The sequence below is a fragment of the Agelaius tricolor genome, unplaced genomic scaffold (genome assembly GCF_023055355.1).
Source record: "Agelaius tricolor isolate 1412-34295 unplaced genomic scaffold, bAgeTri1.0.p SCAF_5, whole genome shotgun sequence".
Classification (NCBI taxonomy): Eukaryota; Metazoa; Chordata; class Aves; order Passeriformes; family Icteridae; genus Agelaius; species Agelaius tricolor.
In genome coordinates this window covers 16,980,348-17,000,705 of record NW_027269265.1, presented here as the reverse complement: position 1 = coordinate 17,000,705, position 20,358 = coordinate 16,980,348, and the positions used below count along the sequence as shown (strand labels likewise).

Genomic DNA, 20,358 nt, shown 5'->3' with positions numbered 1-20,358 from the left:
TCAGATATCCAGCATTTAGTAACCTCTTCCAATATTCTTTGAGCAAGCAATTATGTACTCAAAGCATCCACTATCTGTCATGCCCATGCTTCAGCATCATGCAATGTTAGACAAAATTCAACCAGCAATGAAAATTTCTTCAGTTCACTTTCTTAGAAGGAACTTTTTAAGTTAGTTAAACCAGTTGGGAACACTCACAAAGTTTCATTAGTGAAAACTGCTCTAAGATTTTATTTCTAACAACTTGGGGTTTTTCTCAGTTCCATTCAAGAGGTGATACTCAGTAAGTGAACACCGAACACCTGCGGACGGCACTGAACAGGCTACAGATTATCCAAGGACTGCATCTTTGTGACCCTTAGGGCAGCACCATGATTTCTTTGCCAGCTGCTACAACTGAAAATCCTGCTGTGCTGGTTATAACCAGCAAGGTGCTGGCAGCAGAGGGGCTGCAGGAGCAGCTCTGGGGGGAAAAGGCCGGGGTTACCCTGCCCCAGGCCCAGCTGGTTCCAACAGAACCACAGCAGACACAGCTGAGCCCCTCCGCACAACTGACAACACCTCTGGGAAAGTGTATTTAAGAAAGGGCAGAAAATGCCACAGAACAAAATAAAAGAGAACAAAAGCAGTGAGAAACAGCAGAAAAACACAACATGAAGGTCAGAGAAGGAGAGGGACAGAGGTGCTCCATGGTGCCAGGGAGGAGCCAGGTGGAATGCCCTGAAGGAACTGTACCACATGGAGAGCCTGCTCCAAAGCAGGACCACTGTCAGTGGGGAGCTTATCCAGAGCAGAGCAAAAACGTGAGAAGGAAGGAGAGGCAGAAAGAAACTATCTTGCACCACGACCCCTTTGCCCCCTGCACCACATAGGGAGGGGCACAGGAGTGAAGTTCAGCCTGGGAAAGGGGAAAGAAAAGGTGTAACTCTCATGTCTGTCTTTCTGTCTTAGTATCTGACTGTATTTTAACTGGCAACTAATTAAATTCAGTTCTCCAAATCAAGCCTATTTTGCCCAGAACAGTACCTAGTTAAGTGATCTTCCTGTCTTTCTCTGAAGCTCCAATCTTACTCTACATTTTGCCCCTGCCCCTCTAAGAAAGGCGAGAGACTGAGCAGCTGGGTGGGCATGTGCTGTTAGCCGAGGCTAACTCAGCACCCTGCACATGGCAGTTTTAACCCAATCTTTTAGCAGAGTGCTGATGAAGCAAGAGCTCAGACCAAGATTTGTGTTACATGGCATGAATCTCATTACTGCTACCGAGTCCTGGCTCTGAAGTAGAGAAATACAATACAAACAGGCTAAGTGGCTAACAAAATCTGAGTCGGGTTAAAGACCCTTTTTTCATCCATCTATCTCTTTATCCATTGTGAAAAGCAATGCAAGTCACAGGCTTGACACAGAACACACATTTTCTGTGATCCAAATTGTGAGAATAGCAATTCATCAATATTTCTCTTCTCTCTTTTACTTAAAGTTCAGCAAGTTCAGAAAACCTTTCAAATGCTATCAATCAGACAGAGAAATTTGTTCTAGGGTCATTTTTATGCATCCAAAATCCTACCTAAATTGTCATTTATATTTGATCCACTGCCAGGTTTTATACATAGGCTTCTGTTAGGGAATAGATAGGACCCATCAGCAGAACTAAACAGAATAAACAATACAATAATCAAGTCCACTCAAAACACTGCACTTCTCAAGTGCTGCATTTCATCAGAAGTACACACTATTGCCTTGTGTAGCCACACAGACCTTTGTCTGGGAGCTGTCATTGCTGTTTCTTCCTGCATCTTATTTAGGCTGCAGCATCTAGAGATGGGAATTTGCTAATGCAAAACAGCCCAAATAATAACTTGGACCACTAAACTTTTTATCAAGTTGTCTAATCCTAATTCCAAAAAGGACCTGTAACTGAGTCCTAGTAAAATAAGTCTATTCTTTTGCAATAGTGCAAGATTGAAAAGATTTCAAGAGAGCTTCCCAAAAGGATTCATTCCCATCTGTGTTCAAAGAGCAATAAACACTACTCCAAGCAATGTTGATATCCTCTGTTAAAATGCTCCAGCATTCAAGAATTAAAGCCAATTCCCTACACACTAATACATGGTTAGAATAAAGATCCTCTTCCCTCTCCCGCATGCTTTTAAATCGTTCCTATGATTTAAATATTCCATATTGTTACACATTCAGCCAAAAAACAGATTTTTGTTATCCATTCCCAAGTCAAAACTGAGCATCAGTACAGAAGGATGCAGTAAATTCAGGGTACTGAACTTTTAAGTTAATTGCTTCAGATTAAGTAGCAACAGGGATATGCATCAGAGTGCCTTTCAGTTCACTTGTCTCTTCATGGGTGGAACAGAGGCACTGCCTCTCCTTGGTAGTCTCACTAGCTGATAACCTTGGCCTGCAACCTGTTAGGTACACCTGGATTTGGAACACAGACTTCCAGTTTTCCACACTCTCAACAGCAGGTGAACAGGTTTCATTAAACAAATTACTCTCCTCCTGTGTTACTCCAATACAGAAGAGTCCCATATGACCAGTTAATTTCCTGTTTATGTTCTCAGTTAGGCAGGCTTGGAAGTCACGTACATTGATTTAATCCTTCATGTGCTGTCAAAAAGTGATAAAATCTGTATGTGATACTTTCCCATGTTTTAAAGATCAGGAAATGCTTCAATAATTTGTATTTTGACTGGTACAGAATCTAGAAGATGCTTTCACAGGAAAACCACTGAAGTGTAAAGTTACGCAGATTGCATCATTTTCTCTTGATATGCTTCAGCTAGGTAAAACATACATAGGTTAGAGAAATTTACGTCAAACTGTCAATAACATCTGCCAAGCTCTCCCTGCCTCTCTGAAATACCTAAGTACATCTTGAAACTATGAAGATTGTGCTTCCCAACTAGACAGCAAAACATACTTGCCTTTGCTTGCAGTGATCTCTAACTAGCTCATAGTGTGTCACTCAATGATGCATGTCCTGAAACTAAACAAACCTTCCATCTTTTCACTCATGTTTATTTTTAGTTAGCATAACACCAGTGTCAGGAACACCACTCAGTTGTTTTTAAGACAAATGTTATCTACTACCCATTTATTCTTAAATTCTTTTCTCTTATTTGAGTCAGGCTTTTCCTCTTTTATTTTCATTTCTATTTCTATAGAGCTGAATCATGCAGTTTTCTTCCCCATCTAAACATGCAAAGCTATCACTGCTTCCACAACAAACTTCCAGTGATGTCAATGTTATGCTTCATCCTCTCTGTTAATTTATCACCTCTGAATTCACATCAAGTTCTGTCTTCACAGACTTGACTGCTCTCTCAAAATACCCCTAGGTCCACCTCAAGCAGATGAGCGAGCCCAGAGAGGCACACACTATCCCCATATTTTTTCTCACACAGAATTAAGGCATCCATGCTAAAGACAACTTCCCTGTATCTCTCTCGTTTATTACATACTTCCATACCTCAGAACGAAGGACTACTTTTCACCTCCTTCAGTTAAACATACAGAAGTTTGTGACATAAGAATTAAGACAACAAGCAAAATATTTGTAGTTTCTACAACAAAATAAATGAAGCTGCACTGTATTGCTAAGGTTTGCTATAAAGAGAAAGGACAGAAGCCTTCCCAGAACACGCTGGGCACAGACCCTGTGGCAGGCACAGAAGGCAGAAGGACATTTCGGGCTTTATGCACACTGTCAGCATGTGCGCCTGCAAACTGCAGGCTCGTGATAACCCCCGGGCTGCTCCGCGCCCCGGGCCGGGAGCGCACAGGGCCGCGCTGCTCCCCCGGCCCCACGGAGCGCGGCCCGCGCGGCTCCGCGGGGGCTCCGCGGGCGATGTGCGCGGAGCCTCCGGCCGGGGTCGGGGCCGGGCCCGGGGCGGCTCCCGCCTCCCTCCGCGCTGCTCCCGCCCGGCCGGGCCGCCCCGAGCCGCTGCCCGCCCATCCCGCCGGCGGCTCCGCCGCCTGCCCGGGCTCCGCAGGCCCCTCTCGCCGGCCCGCCCGGCTGCACCTGCCGGGCCCCCGCCGCCTCCCGCCCCGCGCCGCACCGTTCGCGATGAGCTTGGCCGAGAGCTGCTTGACGAGCTCGGGAATCCGCTCCCACTGGCACTCGGAGCGGCACCGCTCGATCTCCGTCTCCAGCCGCGAGCCCGCCTTCCTGGTGGCCATGGTCGGGCCGAGGGGCCCCGGCGGGGGAAGGGGCCGGGGCGGCGGGCAGGGGGAGGCGGGGACGGGCGGCGGCGGCCCCGGCAGCGGCGGAACTCGAGCGCCGCGGCCGCGCCGCGCTGGCGGCCCCGGGAGCGCCGGGAGCAGCGCCCCCTGGCGTCTGCGCGGGGCGGGGCGGGGCCAGCGGCGGGGCCGGGCGGGCCTGGCGGGCCCCGGCCCGGGCTGAGGGAGCGGACGCTCGGCCGCTGCCGCCGCCGGACCGCGCTGCCCGGGCACCCGCGGGAGGCCTAGGGAGAGCAGGAGGGACAGGGAGGGAAGGAGAGAACGAGTCTTCTAATGCGAGCGCCGCGCCGCTGAAGGTGCCGCTGGTAGCGGGCCCCGGCAGGAACTGGCCCTTGAGAACCCGCTCACACCAGGAGTGGCGATGGCACCTTCGGCTGGTTCTGTTCCTCCACAGGCGAGGGATGACCACACACCGCCTCCCTCTGCTACACTTTCCCCTTCCACAAAAGGTAACTAAAATTAGTTCCTGCCCGTCGCTGGTCACCCCCTCGCCCACCTTGGAAGCACTGATCCCCGCTCGCTCGAGGGGTTCCCGTCCCTTTAATGGCGCTTTCCCATTCCGTGCCCACGCCGTGGCCTCTCCAGTCCCAGTAGCCCGCAGAGCTCACACCGTGCTCCAGACCAAGCAGAGCCCAGCACGGCCACCTGCTCAGGGCTCACCTGTGCCTTAGTCAAAAACCAGAGAGAAAGAAAGGTACAGAGATTACACCCTATGTTTTGAGAAAATAAATGGATTTCCAGTGTTTGGCTAGAATAAAAACAACTAGCTGAAACAATTCCAATGGTACTGTGTATCTTCATCAAACACGGCATCACACAAACGGGACACAGCAATTCCACAAACTTACATACATCTTGCAAAGCTGCAGCTATGACTGATTTTCACTGAAAAAGTAGCAAGAAGATGTAGCTGGGGGGAAAAAAATCTCACAAATTGCTTCTTACTTTTCACAAAATAAGGACAGAGCCCATTGCCAGAAGGAACAGTTTTTGCAGAGATATGGTGTAGCTACATACAACATGAATTCAAATAATTCAAGTGTCTCACTCCACATCCTTGGGTCATAGTGCAGACTTGTACAATTAATTCATTCATCCACAGAAATGAGAAGTCAGTGAAGCCACAGTGAAGCCACAGGAATTTGGTTGAGTTTATGAGGATGGCTGTCACAGATGATGATGAAGATTCAAAAAACAGGCTGGATTTTCGCTTTTACATGCATTGCACTCCTCTGTATCTAGCACATGTAATCTTCAGAAATTACAAGTTCACAGAGTCAGAAGTCACATTTGGGCAAACATAAAACTACTGGCTGTTCTATAAATAGATCTGTTAAATACAAATATGACATTGCCTGTGGGCATTGGGAGAGTTGTTTACATAACAGAATTTCTAAACAATTATCTGCGTCATGTGTGTTCACATATACTAGAGACAGGTGCTTTCTGAAGTTTTGCTTAGTTTTGATCATCAGCTGAAACATGAGAAACAGCATGGATTTTTTTAAAGAGATGCAATTTCCATTGAACTGACCAGGAACAAACCCAGGCTTACACAACTAAAAGCTTGTTAGTGTGTTTCCCAGCTATATCCTCAATGTAATAAATACTACCTCCAACAAATCTTGTTTTGCTTCCATCATCCTTAGACCATCACAACTATTGCAACTCTATGACAGGCATAAAATATCTTGTTCAGTGTTTCAAGAAATTTACTTTTCATTCCCAGTGTTATTAGAAGCACAACAACACAAAATTCAGATACTGTAATTTGCCTTTTAGTCAAGATGCTTTTATAGCACCTTCAGGTTACAGCCCCATTTGAAACAAAATATCCTTCAGGTTTTAAAAGTGAAATGAAATGGTAGCAGAACATAACAGTGTTTAAAAATACAAAGGAGTACTGCAGGATTGGAGAGAGGATTTAATAATGTAACAAAAACAAAAGGATAAATAAATAATAAAGTATTTTTTGCATACATGAGTTTTCAGAAGATCCAGAGAATGTCAAACTGGTTATAACATGGGGTTTTTTTTATGGGGGAGAAAAGATAAGTTAAAAATTAGAAAGGAGAAGAATGATAATTCAAAATGTTTGATATTACAACTACTATTTCTTTTACAGATAAGACTATGAAAACTAAAATTTCAACTTTCTAAAAGAGTTAATTTGCCTATGAAGATTATTCATATTGATTCACAATAATTCTAACACATTTTGTTAGCACTGATCACATCATTTCACTAAAAGCTACCAGCAATAGTATTAAAATATTTACATTACAGCTCATCAGGCTTATTATCTCAACAGCTCCTATTTATGAAGTGAGACATCTATGCAAAAGGAATTAGCACATTTTGAAATGCTTAGGAAATCTGCTTTAACATTAATGAAACTTCCATGCACCCAAGACTGCTCTGAGAAGATTCCATTGTAGATGACCCATAGTGGAATTCAATAATGGATTTGGAATGGATAGCATAAAAGAGAGAAAAGAAGCACAATCCTGCATATTTCATCAAATGTCCCTTATTTTTTTTCAGCCTTAAATAAAGTATTTTTTTCTGGAAATGGCCTCTTTATTACACTGTTGGGGCAGACCAAAGCATGCATGTACTTGGCTAGAAAGAGTCTGCTTTTAAGGTGAGGCTGCTGGCTAGCAAATATAGAGATATACCTGGTTTGTGAAAGGGAGGGAAATTCAAAATGCAGGAAAATAACTAAGATGTACTATTCTATCATTTTGCCTTATGCCATCTCTCCCACTCCAATCCTCCCAAACACAGGGGGAAGAGAAGTGGATTGTTCAGTGCAATTTCATGAGTTTGGTATGAAGAAACAGGGCCTTTCACTACACAGCTACACACTGTGGTGGTTTGAGCCTGGCTGGGTGCCAGACACTCCCCGAAGCCACCTGATCATTGCCCCCCATGAGTGATCAGGGAGAGAAAATACAAGGGAAGGCTCATTAGTTGAGATAAGGGCAGGCAGAAGTCACTCACTGATTACTGTCATGGGCAAAACAGACTCAATTTGCAGATATTAATTGAATTTATCACCAAGCAAAATCAGAGCAAGATGATAAGAAATAAACTAAATAATGAAAACACCTTCCCCCCACCCTTCCCTCTTTCCTGGGCACTACCTCCTCCCCCCCAGCAGCACAGGCAGACAGGGAACAGGGCTTACAGTCAGTTCATCACCTGTTGTTTCTGCCACTGCTCAGGGAGAGAAGCTCTCCTCTCCTTCCCATGAGAGACAGTTCTCCATGAACTTCCCAGTGTGAGTCCTTGCCACGGGCTATAGTTCTGCATGAACTGCAGCAGTGTGGGTCCCTTTCCACAGGATGCAATCCTTCAGGAACCCACTGCTCCAGTGTGGGTCCCCCATGGGGTCACAAGTCAAACTCTCCCTTACATGGGCTTCTCTCTCCACAGGTCTGCAGGTCAGGAGCATGTTCCCATGGGTTCACAGCCTTCCTCTGGGCACCCACCTGCTCAGGTGGATCTCTGCTCCCTCTTCACAATGGATTTGACCTCCACAGGTTGCAGGGGCACAGCTGCCTCACCATGGTCTTCATCGTGGGCTGCAGGGGAATCTTGGCTCTGGTGCCTGGAGGAGCTCCTGCCCCTCCTGGACAGACCTTGGTGTCTGCAGAATTGTTCCTCTCACGTATTCTCATTCCTCTCTTCCTAGTCACAATTACATCTGCGCAATAACATTTTTTCCTTCTTAAATACGTTATCACAGAGGCTTTATTATCATCTCTGATGAACTCAGCCTTGGCCAGAGGTGGGTCCATCCTGAAGTTAACTGGCCCTGGCTTTGCTGGATGTGAGGGAAGCCTCAGCAGGTGCTCACAGAAACCATTCCTACAGTGTCCCCTCCACTACCAAAACCTGGCCACACAAACCCAATACACACACTGATATGGTACTCCCATACTCCTCATAACCTGAAAATAAACCTGGTAAAGAAACTTTCTGCACTAGTACTCCACACAGATCTATGAGAAACAGGTGTGATGGGCCTTTAAACTGATGACAATGTTAGAGAGAATATAAGCTGACTTAAATAAAGCAACACTTTAATCTCTGCTAAGATATTAAACATTCTTTAACAAGGAATCAGAAAACTCAATTCAAAAAGTTCTTGCATTTATAAAGGCAACATATGAAAATAGACTGCTCAAAACCTAGAGGAGAGGAAAAAACCTCCTGCAAGTAAACTCACAGGGTCAATGAGTTTTTTATTCCAGACCGTATTTTTGGCTTCTTAGACAAATACTATCCATCCTTGAAGTGGTGAGGAAGAATCCAAGATTAACAGCCAACTTGTGTCAAAGGTTAGCGATGCTTAATGCCAGTGTTGTTTCATTATTTAAAGAAAAAGTGTTTAATATGCAAGTTTACCACTACTCTGATTTTAGGTTGGCACACTGACCAGTAGTATGCTGTTTTTTTCCAAAAAAGTTTATCTGAAACTGCTAGTCATAATGCTGATTCTTAAAATTATTTTTCTACCTATAGCACACATCAGAGAAAGAAAACAATTTTGAGGGAAATGTGATGCTATAGAAGACAACATAAAAGCCCTTTTTTCTTATTCATAGTAAAACAAAACAAAAAAGTAAACATTAAAAAGCTTTTCCTCACCACAAATGGTAATTTTACCAATCTTTTGTCTTTCAATTAAAATCAACATTGTAATGCTTATTAGAATGTTTAATATATTCCTACTGCAAGTGATCAGAGATGCAATTCAAATACTATTTGTATTTTAAGGCAATCATAATCAACTCCCACTGCCGTCTGCTATTTTGTAGAATGTGAAGTGCAAAAATTCTCAGGCCAAAACTCATTAGTGGGATAATTAATTCCTCTACAGTGAAGAGCACAGCTCATAACCATTAACGGAAGCAAAACTTTTACTGGAACCCAAGTCATCTTTTTTCCAGTTAGTGCAACACTGTTGGCAAAAGGAGGAACTACACAGTTCTCCATTCCTACTGAAGCCAGTAATCTCTATGAAATTGAGAACAGACCATATGAAAGTTCTTTGAGGAAAGAATTTCACAGTGACATTTGCCTCCTTTTTGAGAGTATAAACATGTTCTTTGAAGGGAAGTGAGACTGAAGAGTATCCACTAAATCAACTGACAAAAAGCCCATTATAAAACCTCCCACCCCTGCCTCATAGCAAGGAAGACAGCCATGTAAAAAATGAAATAAACTTTATCAAATTATTTCAACATTTCAAGGTTTTGTACTTAGATGAGTTTATTTTCTTAGAATAGTTACATCTGCAAATGTACATTATTTTGTAAACCATTAAGCCCTTATGGCTGTTTGAAAGTTAATGTCATACACAAAACAATTCAAGAAAACTTAGGAACCTGAAAAGCTTTCTTCACAATGGATTTTGATTTTGTAGTTTCTTGCCTTCAAAGTGATTCAATTCATACTGCACTTGTGAGATAATGGGCAACTGATACTGAAAATTGAATGTATGCCTGTACAATCAGGCAAACACATTTTTTACTATTTTATGAAATCCCTTGATGTTAATTCACAGTCTTTAAGAAATGACAGGGGCTAGCAGTCATTGTCTGAATCCAAAGTTTAATTACTAAATGTGCTGAAAAAAAAGATTCCAAAAGAGGTCCTTTCTAAGCCCACCCACGTGAAATGGGAGCCAGCATTGCCAGTGAAAGGGCAACAGAGCATCACTCAACTGCCAGTATCTACTAAAATCATATTCTTCCAGCTCAGTGCTTCAAACTACATTTTAAACCTGCCACACCGTGCCTGGAAATATCCTCTGCACCACAAATGCAAATATTTACATACACCAAAAAAAAGAGTCATCTCCCAGAATTTAAAGAATCCACACTACACTGTTTTTCAGAGGCTGAATAAACGTATTTATATCTGAATTGCAACTTGCTCCACAACTGTATTTTTACAATGGTAGGGTGTCAGTAAATTTGCTATCCTATATTACCATGTAGTAAGAAACAGGGAGAAAACGGGAAGAAGCTTGCTTGCTGTTTCTCATTTTTATTGTGCCAGTGAAAAACATTTCAGTCTTGTTCAAAGATCTAAGGATTTTAGGTAAGTGCTTTGGCTACTTTTAAGTTCAGGGAAAAGCCAGGTTAGGGTTTAATAATGAGTCTTTCATTGTGCTACTCTCATGGTAAGCCTCTTTCCTGCTCTATTTCAAACTGGTGTCCAACACTGCTTGTAGGGAAATAGATGAAGAGGGACCCCGCACTGTCCTTGCACAGTAACAAAACTTACAGACACAGTTCAGCTAAATTCTAGATGTGATCCAGATTATAGTTTAATCTCCAGCTTAAACTCATAAAAGAAAATCTTCCTAGGCAAATTGAACCTCAGAGGCAAAGACATTTTCCTATTCTTTTGACTTATGAAAACAACATCCAGAATAGTATTATGGATTTTTTAAAAATAGTAATTATATGTTTTTAGAAAGATACAACGATTTTGCACGTTATTAGGCCTCTACTTTTCAAAATAGAAAACCAGCCATGTATCATTTTTGACTATTCCTATTTTAAGGGACTATTTTAAGAGTAAAAATAAAATACAATGTCATACTGCATTCAAACGTTTGCTTGTTGCAGTCAGCGATAGACAAACTATTTGCCAGCTCCATTGCCAGACCACCAGAGGGAGTCGAAAGCTACATTCAACTTCGGAAAATTTCTAAACCTGTAGGTACCTTAAAACATTGACAGAAAATACTGTCTAGTGTGAATACTATGACAAATGGCTAAGAAAGTTGCCGAGGACAACGAATAATTTCAGCAACATCATCGGTTCATTATATCCAGAGGCAAGAAAAACATTGGTGACAACAGAGTGCTCAGCAACTATTTTTGTCCTGTTTGGAAAGAATGAAAAATCATGCATTTAAATTAGATGCTTCAATTATGTTAATAACTGGAGAGAAGTCTTTAAAAAATCAGCAGATCCAGAATTAGTACAAAATAGTCTTAAACAAAGAATGCCTCCCCTGGGGCTCATCATGTGCATTTAAGCAGGTCATGGCACAAATCCTGTGGCTCTGACAGGACTGGGCAGCAGGCTGGGCTTATCACCCTTCAAATAAGCATGGTTAGGCTTTAACAGCTCTAGAGACAGGAGCATTCACCTGACATCTGGTCCACTAGTGTTCCACAAGTCCTGAGCAGTCTTCTAGAGCACAGCTTTCCTGTATTTTCTTCACCACTGTATTCACAAAATTATCCTTTCTTCTAGTACTTTTCCCATCAAATTCAGAATAATCCTCTGGACCCACTTCAAGAATCCTCATTCATTTCTGAATGTTGGCAAAAAAACCCCAATTCAATTAATTCTCTTTTTTATAAAATTTTCTCTGCCTTTTTATAAAATTCTATCACAAGGTTTTGCATGTTGGCATGACAAAGAACTGAGAGAGGTGTGTATTTGTCAGAAAGAAAATTCCACTGTAATCTGTTGATAACTGGCATTAAGGAAATAAGGAATCAATGTCCACAATGCTATATTTGCCACTTGAAAATGGAACTGTTTCCAAGAAGAAAAGTTGTCAGGTTAATCTGTGTGGGGTTTTTTTATTCAAAAAGATTTTAACTGAATATGGAAATCATTGGTCCTTCAAAAGCAATGGTGTGCAACCAGAATGTCCTGTAAATTACAGTGAGGCAAAGCACTCAGCATTCCCTTCTTTCCATTTCTTTCCCTCTCCCCACTCCCTGCCCACACTGACACATGAAATAGAACGCCCTGTTCCTCTCACTGCAAATTAACACAGCCTGCTCCTTTATAACCAGCTGTCAGAATCTGTCACCAATTCATTTTTTTCCTTTATAGCTTCAAAGGTAAAGGTAGAAATTAGGGATGATTTCTTCTACTAGGACTCCAGCAAAAGTTTTTATCTGGCAAGAAACAATTTTGCAGGTTTCTTTCTCTGCAGGTGAAAGAGATCAATACTGTAAAGATATCTGTAGGCATACACATTTGCTGCAGGAACATCTTAAGACTATCAAGATTGAAAGCCAATGCCAAACTTTAATTCATTTTTGTAATCCAGATGCATGTTAAGATTCAAAGCCTTGAATCACTTTGGTCCTGACGTAGATCTCAAGTCTGCCTTTAATTTGACAGCACTAAAAAACTGAACTGACCAGCCACAGCTGCATACCAATGGAGCTGACATGGTGATACATACTAAGCAGAATTGTATGAACATTTGAACTTAAAAGCAGCAGGGACACAGCACCTTGAGCTCTGATTTGTAGCATCCCTCTACAGTGAGCCAGAGAGTGGGATCCTGTGGGATCCTGTTCCCTCAAGCATCTGTAGCTTCAACACAAGCAACTGCTAAGTTCAGCGGAGTTATCTCATTAAGGAGATACCTGAGAAAAGCTTTGAGGTGTTTGCTGGTTTTGTGAATTGAACTTCTCTTCTCCACTGTATATTAATTTTATAGGAAGAGAAGTGTATGAACTATTGAGTGAGCTTCTGCAGACCATACAATGATACCTCTGTAAGCAGTCACCTCAAGTAACTCATGGACAAATTTCAAGCATTGCCCCCCCTCTGCGGCATCATCTTTAAATTTTCCCCTTTATTCTTACTTTCCTAAACTCCAAAGACTTTAAACCTGAAAGCTTTTTTAGCATAGCTGAATGTCACACAAAATCACATCCATAACTTAGATAAAATGTACTTAGCAAGACATAGTTTTATCAGCAAATACCATTAATATATATGCATGTTTTGAAATGGTTACCTTTCCAAGCAGATTTATTTTGGTTATTCACAAGGCCTAATCCTAAATACTTTGATTTTTTTTTTTCTCCTTCTTATGCAAATAGACTTTTGGTCATAATCATACTAGGACAACTACATATTTGACAAAATAAAAAAACAACTAGGGAAAATCAGGTGAACATAAATGAGACCGATTTCAAGATTTGATGCTGGATTTGTTGACAAATATCTTTGTATTAAGAAAGCTGTAAGAAGTTTGCAATCAATTTGCACTTTCATCTGTTAGTGTTTTTGGCAGTTCCTGAAGCAATTAAAGAGTTCTGTTTTTCTTTCCTTTATTATTGGCATTTCAAAGGAAGTTAGCAGACTTCTCCATGACTCTTGTGAATACAGTTAGATTGGTTGCCAATTTTTAAAAGCAATTTTACATGTGAATAATATGGATTCCTTTCTACCACTGAATAAAGTATTAGTCAGCCCAGCCCATAACATCTCTGCCTTAACATTGAAAAATGTTTCCCAGCCAGTTGCTGTCTTCCATTTCTGTCACACAGAACATGAAGGTTGTCAAAATACATGTTTTCTTGAAATTTACATTACTGCAGGTCTCTTGCATTTCTCCATTATGCAGTTTCTGGGTACAACAAACAAGAGACTGTTTCAGCTAGTCTATGTAATTGAAACCATAACTTCATTTTCTACTGCAGACTACAGGAATCAGTCTGAGTTTTCTTTTCTACACAGGTGTTCTGAAGATTCAGAATCTATTTAATATGTGATACAAAAAATGTGTGATGGCAGATGAAAGCTAGTGAACAGCTCCAAATTTCTTCTACTTTTAGAGAATCCAGTGCCTTGTGGGCTTAAAGGACCAAACTGAGAAGTGTTTCTCACTAGCAGACAAAGATCAAAGCACTTTTATCTCTTTACAGCTGAAATACCCATGTTATATTCTGATCTCTCAATCCAGAATATTCAGTCAACTATTTCAACTGAAGGAAGGCAATAGTATGTTTTGCCATGTAAAAACAGTATTTTGAAAAAGATTGTCACTCATGGGGGAAGAAATAAAGACCATTAATTTAGTAAAAACACCTGGAATGATACCTGAGACATAAATAAATTCAATATGATGAAGTAAATGTTATAAAGCTACACACACACACATATACTCGGGGACCTGCAGAGGTAGGAAATATGTATATGTTGGATAACTGGCAAGAAAGCTTGCAATTCATTGTCAGTGAGTAATACATGCACATGGAGATAGCCAGAGGAAAAATTACCCCTGAAAATATCTGCCCAGAAGCTTCTCACCTCTTGACTTCCTACAACCTTCTTCCTCTTCTGTGGCAGCCTTATCCAGCCTCCAAATCTGTGTGAGCCCAGAACCCATTTTTAAAATACAAGCTCTCTTAATCAAGGCATCTTACTTTAAATTGAGATCTAGACATGCAATACAGCATGTATCTACATGCATGCAGACAACACATGCACAGATTAGAAAATGCTTGTGCAACATTTCATTCTAACCAATGAACACATTTTCTGCTGAGAATTATTCTCTTCTCAGATGACTGAGAAGGGATACAGCTGTGTAGGAATTGTTATTTTGTTCAGAAAAGTAGCCATGGAAAAGGGCTGAGAAAACACCTCCATCAGCAGAGCCAATTTGAAGCCTCAATCCATTCTGTGATGCAGTACATGATCCCCCTCACCCCCAGCTGTTTAATGAAGTACTTGATAGGGGTTTCTTAATAGCAGTAAACAATGCATATGCCAAATACACTGATTCTTTTCCTCAAAGTATAGAAATTTCACTAAACAAGAGGAACTGCAATCCTTTAGCAGAATGACCTGCTATACTAGTATTTGTGTTTCTAAAAGTATTACAAAGAAATGGCTTTACCAGACACTGAGTACTTTGAAGATTAGATTAAAACCCACACTAACTGAAATCTTTACTCATAAGAAATTTGACTTTTCACACAAATCTGCCTACAACATCACTGACATCATTGTATTTCTGACAGCAGACAGATTCATTACCAGACATTAAAGCTGACTGTGACTAGCAGCACTGTGAAGAAAACTTAATCTGAGTATACACATAATTCACAGTGTAGCATCTCTTCACCAAGACAATATAAAGTATTTGTAGTACTAATGAAGATTAACTTGTACACTTCAAATTTGAAACAGTGGTCTGAGTAAGAAAAACATGGCCCACGGTCTTTATATGACCTTGAGTTCCAGGCTGGTCAACAGATTAAAACACTGTTCTGCCAAGAGTAAATACTCTCCTGCAGGGACATTAGAACAAGAAGTAAACCCAATCTCGAGCTGCCTAGTTTGCAACTCAAGTTTCAATGTAGCAATGTGTATGTACATCAGCAGTTGTTTATGTACTGCTAATCTAAAAATTCAGACAGCTTAGTGTCAAATCCACTTCCTCGAGAGCTCTGTCACCTGGAGGCAGCAGGCAGTCAAACATTTCAGCTACCCTGGGTAACTGGTTCAAAGCAAATACAAGGTGACACCTAAATGTACTTAGCCCTGCCCAAAAGAAATACCCTGGGTTCCAATTTTTATTAAACAACTACTGCAAGAGCACAAAGAGGACACAGAAATATTCAGCTATAAAAGTTGTCTTTTATACAAGTGATGTATTCTAATAACTTTCTGTCTCACAACAGTCTCTCAAAACCTGTGTAGAAAAAAAGATTGACAATACAGCCATTATCTCTAGCATTTAGTATCTTGTGCAAACATTCCTGTTGTTTCATCAGTTTGTCAAGAAACAGTTTAAATTTTCCAACAGGGAAACAACATTTCCTAACATCCCGTGTTCCTAACATTTAAGTTCTTTCAGCTGGGTCACAATATTCCAAATCCACCTGGTATCCAACAGTTTCTTACACTTAAATGAAATCAGACTGAAATTGCTTTTTGTTGTCCTCATCCTGAAGACAAGTTCCACGAACTCCTCAAAGTGCAAACTTGATAAGCAACCTGATCTCCAATCTCCAAATTCACTTATACTGTCTGCATAACAAGTATTAATGGTGGATTGTTTGTTGTATTTACAGCAAGTTTATTTGGGAGAGAAAAAGTATTCTTTTACAAATGAGCCATGTTCACTATTGAGATTACTTCCAAAGAGAGCATTCAGAAAGCAAACCTGAATATATTACACTGACAATTATTTTTCAATACTTTAACATAGGCCACTTAAAATTGGTTGTGTTATTAGCACATAGACTGATCTTTAAATATACTACTTCTACATAAACAGTGCAAATCTCAATATTCACATCAACCTGAAATTAATGCTGCAATTACTGTTGACATTCACATCAAGAAAGTAGTAAACTATTTCACATGAGCAATTCCAAAACCTCAGAATGCCATTATTAATATTAAAGAAACACAGAACAAACATGTTGGGCTTCAAAGCCATGTTTTGATACACACAATCCCTGTAAACATGGATTTATTGTATTTGTAAATACTGATATATGATATAATTCTATAAATAAGACCACTGATATAAACAATTTCTATAACCTTTTTTTTTTTTTGCATAGGGTTTGGATTAAGGTTACTTTAGGATAGAGACAGCTGTTAACAAAATCCTCTAGTCAATTAGTCTTCCATCACACAAATTTAGGCATATGACAAGGAGCCTCTCTGACTTCAGTGGAAACTTACACATGTAAGTATTTGCAAAACTGGAGCCATTTTTAGCACTTAAATTACCCCTAGTCATTGAGAATACAAGCTATAAAAGAGCTCTCCATAAATTTATAAAATATACTGATTTAAAAGTTTATGCTGATGTTTCTCTAAGTCACATTTATGATTCCAAACAGTTATGTACATACTATACTATCACAGTAGGAAATACTTCACTGTAGAACACCACAGTGAACAAGTCGTGAAGCACAGTGTTCAATATAATTTCCCTTTAGTATTCCCAGTGCATAAGTTGTTAACGTCTACACTACACAAGGTGCCCAGGTCTAGTATTTGTTATATACAATGTAAAAGCAAGATAGAAAGAGCTTTGCATTTTACAGTAAGGAATGAAAACAGTGGGTAATATACAGGGATTTACTCCTGCAAAGTACAGAATTCTCCTTCACTATGACCACAACCACCAAATATGGTGGATTTCAGATCATTCAGCCCAGTAAAACAGTGCTCAGCACCTTTTAGGAAGAGAGATCTGAGTGCACTTTATTCTAAAACATCTCCTTTGGATGTTATAAAGTGCAAAAAAATAAAACATATATATTCTAATATTTTACAGTCACTGTTAGACTGTCATATTTGCACAATGCAAAATTCAAATAACTTGGTATGCATTTTTATGGACCCTATCATAACAAATGCTGAAACTGGAGTTCTCTCATCTGTAAAAAAATCTTCGTATTTTTAAATTATTGTGTAATTATAAAAAGAAAATATAAATTATAATTAAATCTTGAAATAGGTATTTTAATATGTGGCCATTTTCCAAAGAATCAAATATGAAATTTAATTTTCTCTTATAGCATTACATTTTAGAATCTTTAAAATCTTTTAGAAGCTAATAACTTCAAAAAATAAAAGTTATTGTATCACAGTACTAGACATCTCACCTTATCAGATATCTTTTACCCTAGAAGTGTTTAAAAAAATAAATAAATTAAAAAAAAATCTAAGACTTCTATTCTCAGTTGTTTAGAACAAGATATTATTTTTAAACAAAGTAGGAGCTCCATAGTGCTTCATTTTGATCTTAAAATTCAAATAAATGGGACAGATCATAACCATAAATTTAAAAGGCTTTAGACTACTAGACTGCTTTGGTGCGTTGTACCAATGATTGTTTACATGCATGAAGAATCAAATTCTACAATATTCTTCACAGAGCTGGGTAAGAGCAGAAGATCCTGAAGTTCTACATATGTTACAGAGCTTTCCTTTCTTTGAGCAGTAGGGAAGGAACTGGGAGGAAGAATGTGACACTGAGGAACAGTCTTCTTCCAAGCAGTACCATGAGCAGCACAGCTACTTACCTGGAGCTTGGCTGCACACCAGTAATGTAGCCCTCAGAGAATACAATGTTGGCTGTATAACAGTATTACACTATATCCAGTGATACCATACAACTCTAGAAGGAAATGTATGGAAATACAGAGCTAAAAAGATGTGACTAAAATACATTTCTAAAGCAACAGAAGTCTTCCTGTAGCAGCCTGTAAGCCACAGGAGGAAGGGCAGGAGAAGACAATACAGGTACTGCCAAGTCTGTAACCATTTAACTCCTCGAGACAGGACATTCTGCTGCTCAGTCGGAGAACTGGAAGATGGTTTCTGGGTTATTGCTGTCTGTAGGGTTTGTGGGCTGCAATGTCTTTGTGGGGGTAGTTTTACCATGAGAATGAGAGGAAGAAGAATGGGAACTTTCACTGGAGCTGCTACGTGTCTCTGTGCTTGTACTTGTTTTTTTCATTTTCCTTCTTTTTGCAAGAGGTGCCTTGTCCACATTCTGGAGACAAAATCCTTCCCTTTTGTACTTGTTAAAGGCCTGTTTCAAAATAAAATGCAATTCTAAGTTTTTTAAAATATTTAACACATTTTATAACTTATTGTGAATGGTCCATGGTACATCACAAGCTAAAACGTAATTTCTTGACTAATTCCTATTGTAGCTGTAACAATGACTTTACCAGCCTTTACAGGTACATAAGAGCCAATAAATAACATTATTGATTGGCATCTTCCTCTCCTTGTTCTTTTTAGTTTAGAAGCATTTTTTACTTAGCCTTAACCTATTTAACACTACATTTTCAGAGAGGACACTGCTAAATTACAATTTTTCTTTCAGCCCAAATTATGTTGCTTGTCAGGACCTCTCTAAAAAACAATTACTTTGTTCTTCTCTCCTTCCTAAAAAGCACCCACAAGCATTTCAGCATAGATCTGCTCAATTTTATTTATTCTCTGTAGAGGGTCTAATGAAAATCAACACTATGTTTGTAAAATACAGTTGCAGTTCAAATTATCTTAATAAATATACAATAGTAGACAAGCAAGGCCACTAGAACTGCACCCATTATATAAAAAACATGAACTACTTACATTCCAGAAATTCTACCTCAATTTAGTAACCCTAAGGACAAATGTCAAACAGTTACTTCGGTTAAATATAAAATTTTGGGTTTTTTTACATAGAAGTTTGAAGACCTTTTAATAGATTTCTCTAAGACATAGAATACTTTTAACTGCTGTTTCCAGAACAGCACTCAATGTCCAAATCCTAATGAAAATAAATATCTCCAAGAAATTTATGCTTGCTTCATCACTCCTATTTTCGTGTACTCCATCAGAAATGTTATGAGGAAATGTTATTGAGGAAAAAAAAAATTGAGCTATAAGGATGTACTGAATTATAAGGAGAGATATGTATAGTTGTTAAGAGAAAACACACAAATCCAGATGACACATTACAAAACATAGCACATGACAAAAAATTTCTCAGAACTTACATGGAAAGTGGCTTTGACATAAGTGTGCACTGCAGCTCCTGAAGAGCCTAAGTTATCAGGTGTCATTAGAGGGTTAGATGAGAGCTGGCTGCCATCCTGAAGCCACTCATTGTATCTCAGGCTGGACATTTTAATCCTTTTGTTTGGATCCACTGTGAGAAGTCCTAATAGAAACACATTACATTCTTTAAAACTGTCAGCTATTTATCTTTGGTCAATAGAAAATGCAAATATTTCTTCATAAAATCTCATGCATTGCTTTGATAAGTAACTAATGTCAATATTTATCCTAGGTATGCCAATATTTATCCTAGATAAGGCTTACACAATGTTATACTATCATCCTCTCCAGAAGAATCTTAAAGGCAAAAAATTATATTAAACTGTTTGATAACTCACATATCTCTTCACAAAAACTCAGAACTACCAAAATATTTCTTCACTTATAACCTGTCTAGGAAAAAGTTCAAAAGAGTAAGCCTCAGGTTCCCTGCATAATTCACTCAAGTCTGAATCTGGAAATCCCTACATTTTTGGCAGAAAAATTCCTTACAAATCTGCTTCTACAGAAATTCAGAACTCCAGCTAAGTAGCATTAAGGTAGGTGTCTAGCTCATGATGAAAACATAATTAGATGGTCTAAAGCTTAAGGGAACCAAAGCACAGCAATGAAGCAGCTCAGAAATACAGTAAGTAGTCTTTGTACAGGAATTAAAAAATAGCCAGCAGAAAAGAAATAGTAATAAATTCATTCTCTACAAAAGCTCAGCTTTTAAGAGAATCTCTATTC

The 20,358-nt window shown here is 39.7% G+C and overlaps 2 protein-coding genes across 6 annotated transcripts in view; both read right to left on the bottom strand.

Moving 5' to 3' along the window:
- Positions 1-4,340, bottom strand: part of TTC7B (tetratricopeptide repeat domain 7B) — a 118,501-nt gene extending 114,161 nt beyond the window's left edge. The window contains exon 1 of one of the 2 annotated variants that reach the window (XM_071426630.1): positions 4,071-4,340. In XM_071426630.1, coding sequence (XP_071282731.1) covers positions 4,071-4,191 — 121 coding nt within the window. In that variant the 5' untranslated portion in view covers positions 4,192-4,340. The remainder of the gene's footprint in view (positions 1-4,070) is intronic. The other variant, XM_071426628.1, reaches the window with a different exon arrangement.
- Positions 4,341-15,664: 11,324 nt separating this feature from the next.
- Positions 15,665-20,358, bottom strand: part of RPS6KA5 (ribosomal protein S6 kinase A5) — a 67,625-nt gene continuing 62,931 nt past the window's right edge. For all 4 annotated transcript variants that reach the window (XM_071426611.1, XM_071426614.1, XM_071426612.1 and 1 more), the window contains 2 exons: positions 19,569-19,732; positions 15,665-18,607 (listed from right to left, as the gene is read on the bottom strand). In XM_071426611.1, the coding sequence (XP_071282712.1) occupies positions 18,368-18,607; positions 19,569-19,732 (404 nt within the window). In that variant the 3' untranslated portion in view covers positions 15,665-18,367. The remainder of the gene's footprint in view (positions 18,608-19,568; positions 19,733-20,358) is intronic.